At 42.2% G+C, this 12,536-nt stretch overlaps 1 protein-coding gene across 6 annotated transcripts in view; it reads left to right on the top strand.

Moving 5' to 3' along the window:
• HACL1 (2-hydroxyacyl-CoA lyase 1) overlaps positions 1–12,536 on the top strand; it is a 53,758-nt gene that overhangs the window by 32,037 nt on the left and 9,185 nt on the right. For 4 of the 6 annotated variants that reach the window (XR_006222157.1, XR_006222156.1, XR_006222159.1 and 1 more), the window contains 2 exons: positions 1,877–1,946; positions 8,245–8,392. Coding sequence is in view for 2 of the 6 variants with exons in the window: in XM_042998958.1 (XP_042854892.1) it covers positions 1,877–1,909 (33 nt within the window). In the remaining 4 variants the exon portion in view is untranslated. Of the gene's footprint in view, positions 1–1,876; positions 2,869–2,906; positions 2,923–8,244; positions 8,393–12,536 lie in introns of those variants that run through there. The other 2 variants (XM_042998958.1, XM_015539912.2) reach the window with 2 other exon arrangements.

Below are 12,536 nucleotides of genomic sequence, written 5' to 3'. Positions count from 1 at the left end.
TGTCTTTCTCTGTATGGCTTATTTCACTTAGCATCACACTCTCCACTTCCATCCATGCTGCTACAAAAGGCCATATTTCATTTTTTCTCATTACCACATAGTATTCCATTGTGTATATAAACCACAATTTCTTTATCCATTCATCAGTTGATGGACATTTAGGCTCTTTCCATACTTTGGCTATTGTTGAGAGTGCTGCTATAAACATTGGGGTTACAAGTGCCCCTATGCATCAGTACTCCTGTATCCCTTGGGTAAATTCCTAGCAGTGCTATTGCTGGGTCATAGGGTAAGTCTATTTTAATTTTCTGAGGAACCTCCACACTGTTTTCCAGAGTGGCTGCACCAATTTGCATTCCCACCAACAGTGCAAGAGGGTTCCCGTTTCTCCACATCCTCTCCAGCATCTATAGTCTCCTGATTTGTTCATTTTGGCCACTCTGACTGGCGTGAGGTGATACCTGAGTGTGGTTTTGATTTGTATTTCCCTAATAAGGAGCGATGTTGAGCATCTTTTCATGTGCCTGTTGGCCATCCGGATGTCTTCTTTAGAGAAGTGTCTATTCGTGTTTTCTGCCCATTTCTTCACTGGGTTATTTGTTTTTCGGGTGTGGACTTTGGTGAGCTCTTTATAGATTTTGGATACTAGCCCTTTGTCCGATATGTCATTTGCAAATATCTTTTCCCATTCCGTCAGTTGCCTTTTAGTTTTGTTGGTTGTTTCCTTTGCTGTGCAGAAGCTTTTTATCTTCATAAGGTCCCAGTGATTCATTTTTGCTTTTAATTCCCTTGCCTTTGGGGATGGAGACACAATAGACTTTAAAACAAGCATTTTAATAAGAGACAAAGAAGGACACTACATAGTAGTAAAGGGGTTAATCCAACAAGAGGATATGACATTTGTGAATATTTATGCACACAACGTAGGAGGACCTAAATATATAAAGCAAATATTAACAGACCTAATGGGAGAAATAGCACTGCAAAAAATAGTAGGGGACTTTAATACACCACTTACATCAATGGATAGATAGATCATCCAGACAGAAAATCAATAAGGAAACATTGGCCTTAAATGACACATTAGATTGGATGGATTTAATAGATATATTCAGAACCACACAAAATAGACATTCTTGAAACCATGCTAGTCACAGTAAAGCCCTAATGAACTGTCCCCCTCTCGCTAGTGAATTCAGGTTTCTAATGATCTCTTCTCCAAGTTCTCTATGAATTTTGGGGGATATTGCTGGAGAAATTTAGGTTCTTGTCTCTTCTTCGATAACTCCATAAGGATCATCCTTATATTTCTTGAATCTATCACTTCAACATGAGTTATCCTCATTCCAGTAAATTCCACACATATATTGTTTCCAGGCTGTTCATTTTCATTGATTGTCTGTATGTCCATCTGCCATTTGGTCATTGATTTGGGGTGTAAACTGACTGCTTCCTGCTATACTATAGAGAGGACCTAATCTCTGCAGTCACCTCTGTGCAGGCCACATGTGTGGGATAGAATGAATCCTGGGAAAGGCTTGGCTTCTGTGCACTGCTCTTCCTACCCAGCTTCTTTTCAGATTTGGATACTCCCCCTCTTCTTTCTTCTTTTGACTCGACTTCTGGTTCTTTCGGACTCTAGTTTTTTGTGCCCTGATTACTTGATAATAGTTGTTTTATAGGACAAGACGGCAAGATGCACTGTGAGTTTTTAGCTTCTTTTTGGGAAAAGCACAAGACCAACGACAGACTTCATTTACCGCCATTGTGGTAAATGTGGTTGTAATGGGACTTTTAGATTTTAGAGCAAGCAAAGGAGGATAGTTTGAGACAATTACTTCTTTCACTGAATGTTTGTTGTCTTTTCTTTTTCTAGGATTTTCACTGGCTGACACGCTCTAAGGTATAAAGATGTCCGGGAATTGTCGTGAGGAGTTTTCTTTCCTGTAAGATGGAATTTTATTTTCCACAGCAAAATACTAAAGTGTTAAAATTATTGTACAAAGAAAAATAAAAAACATTTCTAAATGACATCTTATAGTAAAGGAATTGACTGTGACTAAAACCAGAAAAAGTTACCAGTATTCTACCACAGAGAGAACAATTGGCAGATGAAAGAAGAAAGAGAGTTTTATTAAATAATAGCATCGTAGCTGCCTAACTGCTGAGTTACACATCAGTCTTCTTTCACATAAATCCATTCTTAAAGTCACGTGTTTTTTAAAAAACATCTTCGGAGAAAAAAATCTCCCAAGAATTTTCTAATGTAGAAGCATGTTCAGTAAGTTGGAGTATATAGGCTATTTCTACTTTGTAGTTTATCTGTTGATCACTTTGTACCTTAGCCCCCCCAGTATTTAATGGGGCTTGTTCTATACTTTATGAATTGGTGTTTTGTTTTGTTTTGTTTTGTTTTTCTGGAGAGAACTTATTGAGCCAAAGGAGAAGTCATGCCATACCTAAACTGTTAATTTCAGGGTATGTTTAGATTAGCAACCTTAGTTTATGTGTACCACATTGAGACCAGCAGAGGCAACAGTCTTTTGATATATAAAGAACTCTTACAAATAAGAAAAATATTAACACACTAGTAGAAAAATGAGCAAAGGGCATGAGTGTATAATCAATGGAAAAAATACAATAAAATGAGTATGAATAAATGTGAATATATAAGTTAGACTGCAAGCCCTTATTTTTGCCTATCCACTTGGCAGAGCACTTTCAAAATTACAATTCTCAGTGAGGGTGAGGGTAAAATGAAGACGGAACTGTTGTGTTGTGGTGGAAGATGAAATTGGTACATTTTCATAAAGTAATCCTAGCAGTGCTTGTATTTGGAATCTTAAAAATGTTCATACTGAGCCTTGGGTGGCTCAGTTGATTAAGTGTCTGACTCTTGGTTTCAGCTCAGGTCATGATCTCATGGTTTCATGAGTTCGAGCCCCACATTGGGCTCTGCACTGACAGCGTGGAGCCTGCTTGGAATTCTCTCCCTCTGCCTCTTTTTGCCCCTCCCCACTTGCTCTGTCTCTCAAAGTAAATACAATTTTTAAAAAATGTTCATACACTATACCTTTTGACCCAGGGAGCCCATTTAGAGAGTGTGTCCGAAAGGAATAATAAAATATTTTGTCAAATATTTATATATAGGGCCATTCAGCACAAATTAGAGACAGTGCCAGTGTTTAATAGTAAGACATTGGCTACATATGTTATGACCTATTGACTTCGTAAAATAAAAATTGTGTTAATGGGTATGTATAGGGATACCTGGGTGGCTTAGTCGGTAAGCATCTGACTTTTTATTTCGGTTCAGGTCATGATCTCATGGGCATGGGTTCGAGTCCCGTGTTACCCAGTGTGGAGCCTGCTTAAGATTCTTTCTCCTTCTCCCTCGGCCCCTGCCATGCTTGCTCTTTCTCTAAAAAAAGAGTATATATAACTGGATGAATAATCACAATATAATACTAGTGAAAAGACAAGCTACAAAATGGATGGATCCAGGTCAGGGTATACACCTATACTCGCACAGTCATACATACACAGAAGGAAAAAGATGGGCACAAAATAAACCAAAATTTTAATGTAACGTGTTGGTAGAGTTATAAGCAATTTTTATTTTCTTTAATTTTTCCTTCTTTTACAAAATTTTAAAATAAAAATAATTATTTAATTTTTATTATCAGAAACAGACATTATTTTAAAAGGATATTAGAAATTGAAAAGTATCATTTATGATCTGGAATTTTATATGAATTGGAGCATATGACTCTATCTCAAAGTTCAGCTGGTTTGCAATATACACATAAGACTTGTCTCCATTGGCTATTTAGGGGCATAAGTGACTTCTACAGAGTGGAGTCCAGCTTTGAGATGTCAAGACACTTGTGGGGAGCTGTGGTTTTACCCAGTGAGCCCCTGAAATTGGGCCTACATGGCAAACACACTTACATACTTCTGAGGTACACACTAGAGGGCCTGGGCTGCATAAAAGCATAGAGAATATCAAAAAGAGTGTTGAGAGTGGGTAGCTCGTGTAATCTTGTCAGTGTCCTACTCTACCCATGGATGGTTGCCTCTGGCAGCCAAGTGCAATGCAAGATTTTGCTGTAAAGTAGTGTGGAAGCTTTGATGAATATTTGTGAACTGAACTATGTAAATCTAAATACTAGATATAATTTGGGGAAAATGCTTGTTCCCTAGCCACATTTAGCTCAAGAGGAAAAAAAACAAACATGTTAACACATTAGTAGACTATCCAGCAGAGGTCAGTCTGAGCATATGAAGACCTGATTAGTCTAGGAGCACTTTGATGACGCTGTCCATTGACTACCTATTTTGTAACAGTAATCTTGAAATTGGTTTCCTTCTAAGAATCTTCCCTTAGAAGGATAAGATATTGAAGAAGCCCCTCTAAGATAAATCTACTGGTTGATAGTCAAATTTACCATGATACAACATTTTGCACCTCCTAGTTGATTTAATGAACACTCTTATGTGATCCTGGTATGTTGAATACTCAAGTGTCTCATAAAAACTGAACTTTGAAAGATTTGGGTTGCTTTCTTGATTTAGGAAAACTAAATCTGGGGTGGGAAACGACTTCTTGGGTTAGTTCCTCTACTCATATTCTTTCTAAAAGCTTTCCTACATCATGAGATTGTTTGGGAATTCAGAATGCTACCCTGAAACTCCAAGCCCAATGCCTGGCCTATAGAAGGCATGCTGATGTGACTGTGTTTTAGGAATATATGACTTTAGAGGAGACACTGGCTGAATTACATCCTGCCTTGAGCAGTGTGGCTTCATGTTTTAAATAAATGGGTCTTACTTCCCCAAATAGATAAGTCATTTCCTGGAAAACAGGGGTTGTGTGTTTTTACTTACCTTTTTTTTTTTAAGTTATTTTATTTATTTTTCTAAGTAATCTTTACACCCAGCATGAGGCTCGAACTCATGACTCTGAGATCAAGAGTCACATGCTCTTCTGGCTGAGCCAGACAGGCGCCACTGTTTTCCTTCTTTATACAGCCACCTGCTCTGCAGGGTTCACTAAGTAATCGTTGAATGAGAATTCATGATGGTTGGAAATAGCTCAGTGGATACCTTCTATGACTTTTTAACACATGCACCTTTGAAGTAGCTCCGTTTATCATGTGAAGTGAGTATATTTTCCTTAGGAAAAAAGGTCTCAACTCTGTTACAAAGAAGTAGTAGGACTTTTGAACCCCAAAGGAAAATGAAAATACGGATTCCAAAAATGTTTTTGTTCCTTTACTATTTGCAAGACTCTTCACTAGGCAGCAGGGAGCAGTGCATTCCCGTGTGGAAGTGCCAGGTGACTGAAACAAATGGAAATTCAGAGTGACTAGGGTAGGTAGCATTTCATTTGAACGCATTAAAGAAAGTTGGAAACCAGTTAAATTCTAGATGGGAATTATGACTGAGAAACTCTGCTACCTGCGTTGGAAAGTGAAATGTATACAGAAAGAAGTCTGAAGCATCTGGTGTTTCCTGGTTGCATTTGCTGCTGCTAATGTGAATAATGGAGTAATGAGGATAAAGGAAATTGAAGATCCTATGAATTCTCCCCATTGATGAGGTGCAAACAAAAGTATACCTTGCTTAGATTCAGATCTGACAAGCAGCGCTGTCTACACCTCTGGCTTCCACTGGATTATCGTAGGATCTTCTGTCCCTTCTAAGGCCTTTTCCAGGAGAGGGGCTAGCCAGTCAGTGAACCCATGGTAAATCCAGGTTGTAAATTTACTCCAATTAGGGAGCAGAAAAAAGGCACACCCAGAAACCCCTGGATCTTCAGTTTCAAAGTTTGAAGGAAACATTCTAAATTTTGACTCAGGCCTGGAAATATCCACAGAGATGGCATCATCCACAATTTTGTACTTTGTATCCAGCAGTCACTAAGATGACCTGTGGTCTATGGAATGGTTAATCAACAGCCATATGGCTCATGCCCTGGTCCCAGCAGTTTCCTGGGAATTGCCTCCCTCCCTCCACTGATGAAGGTGGACTCAGGAAATCAGATCTAATTTCACCTTAGCCTGAATTTTGCTCATGCTGTTTCTACTGCAGTGCCCTGTGCACACCTACCAATTTTTGCCATGTGAAATCAGCTATATCCTTCAAGATCTAGCTCAAAAGACCCCCTCTTCTGTGAAACTGCTCTCCCTCCCAGCACTCCTACAACACCCTCTATGGGCATCTGTCACTATTCAGAATGTTCACAGTTAATTCCCATTGCCCTCCCCCACTCAACTGAGTGTCTGTGTACCCAGATGTCACCCACCCCTCATCTTCCAGGGCCTGTGTCCTTGTGCTCCTGTTTGGCATGCTCCTCTGAGTTCACCCCTGCAGAGTCCACTTCCACATGGCATATAGCAATCTAAACGTCACAGACATTTTCTTGCCTGGGAGGTGACCCAGGAGGGGGTTATGTCCCAAAAGCTGCATCAGCCTCAACCAAGGGTGCAGGGTGGATACATGAGCCACCAAGAATCAGAAGCCCACCCTTACGCCTGGGTATTAGATGAGCCCCACGATTCTTAGAGCAGGGTCGGGGAGGATGGCTGTGGGCCATGAGGCCCTGACATGACTGAAGTCAAATTACTAAAAATAAATACTTCTTTCACACTTGAGTGCTTTGGACTGAAATTTACACCCATAAATCATTTCATAACTCACTGCCATATCTGCCTCCCCACCTTCCACCAGCCACTCTATCTTCCTCCCCACTACCCTACCTACATTTTCATTTGCCAGAATTTTCATGGTTCTCTTCATAACCACTTGATTATTTTTGTATATTCAGTAGCACACAAAAAAAAAAAAACCCTGGTATTTTCCTTGGATTGTGCTTTAAAATACAGTAATAATAGAAAAACTCGAGATTCAATAAGGCCAACAAATCAGGAGACCATTGTCTTGAAAAGAGAAGTTTCTTACAATTCCTAAGAGGAGTGTGCCGCACCACTCAGGCCACAGAAGACACAGAGGTCGATCTCAGGCATAGAGAGAAAGGGAACTAGTGGGCTGAAGTCTCTACCATGGTCTTGGGAAGAAAAAGGTGAGGCACAGTAAACAGGTTTAGGATTGGCCAGTTTGAATAATTTCCCAGGGCTCTGGAGTGTAGGGGCAGCCCCTGGTGACCTGGTGTTATGACCCTGGGGTGGTTAGGATAGGAGGATGGTGGGGAGGGAGAAGAAGAGGAGTAAGGACTGTGATAAAGAGGGTGGTTGGGATTGTGGATTCTGGATCATTTGGTTTTATTTACTCTCTCTAGGAATTAACTAACCTGGGAGGGGCAGTCCCTCCAGGGTAAGCTAGCCCGGTGTCAAAGAATCAGAATTACAGAAAACAAAAAGACAGGGTTAATACAGAACGGCATTAAATGCATATTTCTCAAATATCAGTTCTTATGATATTTGGAGAATTGAATCTTAAAGTATTGTTTCTACTAATGCTAAGGTATCTTTGATTTTTTGAAAGTGGGTTTTCTTTGTCCCTCAGTGGAGTTTTAAAGTTTTCATAGTAGCCTTGCCCCATTTTTATTAAATTTGTTCCTGGACATTAACGTGTTTTGTGCTAGTGTAAATAAATTCTTCTACATTTATAGTTAGCTATTATTTACATATTTTGTGTATTAATTTCATACTTAATGGGTTCTCTTAAACCTCTTCCTTTCCTAGAGAAGGAACCGAGGGGAGACGGGGAGGGATGCATGAAATAGGCAATGGGGATTAAGGACTGACTTGTGATGAGCACCAGGTGATGTTTGGGCATGTTGAATCACTGTATTGTACACCTGAAACTAATATTACACTTTATGTTCACTAACTGGAATTAAAATACAAACTTAAAAAATAAATAATTTTCAAAACACCTCTTCTTCCTTTCTTTTATCTGGTGGCATTGGTCGGTACTTCCAGAACAACACTGACTGATACTGGTGACTGTGGCACGCACCACTTTCCTTCTGGGTGTTTTAAAATTTTTTTCATGTTTATTGGAGAGAGAGTGGGGGAGGGGCAGAGAAAGCGGTAGACAGAATCCGGAGCAGGCTCCAGGCTCTGAGCTGTCAGCACAGAGCCCAACACAGGGCTCGAACCCACGAACCATGAGATCATGGCCTGAGCCGAAGTCTGATGCTTAACTGACAGCCACCCAGGCGCCCCCCTTCTAGGTGTTTTAGAATCGGCATATCATTTATCTGCTTTCTTCTTTCAGGAGCAGCAAAAGATGACAAGAGAATCTCCCTACAAGGAGTCACTGAGGCTGCAGGGTTTGAATGTCTTCCCCAAAGGATGTGAAGTCGGAAAAGAATCCCTACCCTTTTTAAGTTGGCACTGGTGCTCCTGGACGCCTGCAGTAAAAGGTAACTCTTGGCAAATGAATTAGGGCTAGTTGGTGTGCTAGTGAACCATTTGTTGCCTAGGCTCTCTTCCTTCATGGCACTAAGACCGATGACAAGGGCAAACACTGAGAAACTTGTTCCTCTGTAGACTTCACCTTCAAAATCTCGGACCATGTTCTTCTAGAAGAGTCAGCAGAGGATGACCTCCTTTCCCCCCACAGTGATGCATATATGGTTGGGGGCGCCAGTGGGGGAGGGGCATTGCATGGGATTGAACACTCCGAGGGTTTTATTCAGGGAACCACCTGTGTGAGAGAAAACAGAAGGAGCAGGAAAAGGCTGAGAGAGCCATCAGACTGCCATGCAAACCTCACCCTGGGAAAGGAGGGAGGGAGAGAAGATTGGGCCCAAGCATTCCCGTTGCCTGCCGTCTGAGGAAGATTTGGCAAAGCTTCTGTCACAGTCCCATGTCTCCCAGGAACGGGCCCCCTTCATATCCTACTGGACGCAGACATCGGAGGGGAGCCGCACAATGCCTGGGAGGTGTGAGCTTGGCACACATCAGGCGATGGATTTTGGAGAAGCAGCAGCTGGGGATCTTGGTAGTTGGCTCCTCGTGGCTGCCACAGGCACTTCTGGAGGCCTCTGCTGCTGCCTTTAGACTGTTAGGGCTGAGAAGTAGGGAGGCAGGGCCTGTTCAGGGCTTAAAATCCAAGGATCCACCTGCAGCTTGTTTTTCAGTTTCGGGCCTCGACTGTCCCTCTCAGACAGAGTAAAGTAAGCCCGAGTTTCCATCTTGGCTCTGCTTTGGTGCTTCTACAACCTAAGTCTCAGTTTCCTCATCTCTATAACGAGGATAATAGAATGCCAAACTCATAGAGTGGTCTGGAGCACATGCTGTTTATAGGAATGGGTAGCATGAAACCTGGCACAAAAATGCCCCTTGATAACCGTTAGCCCCTCCGCCTCACTCCCTCTTCATGCCTCAGGCACCCACTGCTCACAGAACAAAGGGTCAGGAAAAAGCTAGTTTTGTCCCTCTGTGGAGTCTTCTGGTAAGAAAGAGAAGTCCGCACGTCTGTATAGTGATTGTGTGCTTTGGACAGCTGGGGAACTGACCATGGTCAATATTTAGTTTGGCCGCCTTCCTTCCACACCTCAGCACAGGCCTGGGCTGTCAGTGTAAACTCAGGAAAAGGCACATTCATTTGAGCCAAACTGAATTAGCAGACCAGTCAGTGGCCGGGAAGTCACGTGCTGCTTTCCCAAACCAAATAGAAATTATTTTTAGATTATTCACTGTTTGGTATTATCCATGCCACAGCTCCCTCCTATTAAGGCACATCAGAGAAAATTGGCTTTGGCCAATTAATGGATACTTTGCAAGCCATTTGTCAGTACTGGGCCTCTGTTCTCATTTGTGAAGAGTGGTTGAAATTGACCAGTGGTTCTCAATCCTGGCAGCACACGGAAACCACCTGGGGATCTTAAAAATCTTGAATCCCAGGCTGCACTGTAACCCAATTACATCAGAATCTCTAGGGGCACAGGCATCAGTATTTTTAAAGCTCCCCAGGTGATTCCGGTGTGCAGCCCAGTTTGAGAACTAGTGAAAGAGGGTTTCAAAGCTTCCTTCCATCTCTAATTCCAGGGATATGACCTTGAAGAGGTAAAGTCTATTTCTAATTTCATTCATAAAATAGGAATTCTGAGTGAATATTCCAGCAATTTTGTAATTTTATACCCTTCTTAAGTTCTCTGCTCACAATCATGTTCCTCCTTAAATTCATAATTTGTACTTTTTCTCCTACATAAATATTTGTTTCCTTCATGTGTCTGTCGTAATCTCTTATTTTCACTTATATAGTATGTTTGTGGCAGGTATATAGTTCACAAAATTGGTTGACTTTTCTTTATTCCTCTGTAATAGAAATCAGCTCCTGAGCTCCATTTCTACTTATCTTACACGTACGGCTTGATGAATTCTTAAGTAGGTATGCCTCCGGGTAACCATTCCCAGATCGAGACACATAGCATGTCCAGCAATGCATAGGGCTCCCTCATGCTCTTTCCAGTCAAACCTCCATCCCCCAGGGGTAGCCGCTTTCTGACTTCTATCACCAGAGGGTAACACTCAGTCTCTTCTAAGTGCTTCATCTACTTTCGATTCACTCCTCTCCCCTGTTTCCTTCTTACCTGAGGATGATCTCATTTTGGGGGATCTTCCCTGCCATCAGGGGAGAGGTTTGCTTCAAGCCTGGCTGATTCCATAATCTATGGGTAACAAACCGTTCCCAAACTTAGCAGCTAAATGCAAGACATTATTCTCTCTCCCAGCTTTGCAGGTTGGTGGGACTCAGCTGATTTTCCTAACCTCGCTTGGGGCCTCTGTCACAGTGGCCATCAGATGGCAGCTGAAACTGGGCCCGCTGGAGGCTCCATTGGCCTGGAAGTCCTGAGTTGCCTTCTTTACTCTGAGAAAGTAAAAATCAGCTCAGACCATGAATGTAAACATCTGCCTAGCCATTCATCAGGCTGGAATCAGAGACATGGATAATGTCAGATGCACAGTTAACAGAAGGAAATATTTTAGCCAAGGACACACTGCAGCTGGAAGTGCCCTAACATCCATCTTTCTTGTTCATGAGAAACTTTGCTTTCTAAAATCATAGATTATCAGGAATTTTTATCAGTAAGCGTGCCATGCCCAAACAGCCTTGATTTGCGATGCACATGCAGAGTTTCTGGACACAGATTTCTCCATCTGTTATAACTTCATAGCATTCCGGGAAACAGGACCTCGGGGGTCCGCTTCACAGTCCAGATCTGACATGGAATCCTTTACATGGAGCCTGCTTTGCTTTGAGCCAATTGAACCTTTGATTCAATACTGAAATCATTTATTTGTGTATTCTTAAATGGTGAATTTCATGGTATGTGAATTTTTGATCTATGAAAGATGGCATCCCGATTTTTTTAAATGATAGCCATCGAAAGAATTAGAATGTTATGTGTGGCTTTGAATCCATTGGCACTTCCTAGGCCAGCCGGGATTATTGTCATAATCCCATTGCCCGGCTCCTAGCAGACCTCCATTGTTCCAATTTGTAACTGGGTGGGAATACTGAAACTCTCTCATGCACCCCCATCTTTTGTCCTCCGTCTGCACCCCACTCATCCTCCTTGAGCCCTCTCATCCCTCCTCATATAATGCATACGTATTCTGCAAATGCTTTGTATGAAAATTGTTGGCTTTTAATGTCACCTTACACTGAGTTTCCTCAATGACCTCAATTTATTTTTATTTTATTTTATTTTTTTTAATGTTTATTTATTTTTGAGACAGAGAGAGAGCATGAACAGGGGAGGGGCAGAGAGAGAGGGAGACACAGAACCTGAAACGGGCTCCAGGCTCTGAGCTGTCAGCACAGAGCCCGACGCGGGGCTCGAACTCATGGACCGTGAGATCATGACCTGAGCCGAAGTCGGCCGCTTAACCGACTGAGCCACCCAGGCGCCCCAATGACCTCAATTTAATAAAATGATTTCTTCAATTCAGAAACAAAGCACTCAGCTTCATTTATATTCCACCTAAACTCAATCCCTCCCTCCAATCCTATGCTAACTCTACCTTTGGTGAGTCGTCCCATGGTTCCTCTGGATGTAGTCTGTTTCATTGCAGTGGGCTAATAAACCTGACTTTGTGAGACTACAGGTTTGTTCCTGACAGCCATGAGCTGGTTGGTCTGGGACAGGCCTAGGCCCTTGGCACTCCTTCGCGTGGTCTCTCTGCACAAGCAGAAAGACCTGGGCTTTTCACAAAGCAGCTGACTTCCACCAGGGCACAAGCAAAAGCTACAAGGCTTTCTTAAGACTTTGGCCTGGAACTGTGTTACTTGTGCCATTATTCTCTTGGTTAAAGTGAGTGCCAGGGCCAACCCAAATTCAGTGTGAGAGAGGACTGTGCAGGTCCATGACCGTCAGGAGGCGTGGTTTCATTGAGGGCCGTCTTTGGAGGTCAGCTTCCACAGCTGTCCTTTTTCCTCATGGCAGTTCCCATCTCGAAGCTTCATCTGCCTCAGACCCTGCTATTCTGCTGATCGCATCCACTTTTTGCAAACTGTCAGGGCTCTTTTGCCATCTTCTCAGTCCTTTCCACATCCCT

The sequence above is a fragment of the Panthera tigris genome, chromosome C2 (assembly GCF_018350195.1).
Source record: "Panthera tigris isolate Pti1 chromosome C2, P.tigris_Pti1_mat1.1, whole genome shotgun sequence".
Lineage (NCBI taxonomy): Eukaryota > Metazoa > Chordata > Mammalia > Carnivora > Felidae > Panthera > Panthera tigris.
Note: the sequence above shows the minus strand (reverse complement) of the source record. Positions and strands in the feature narration are given on the sequence as shown.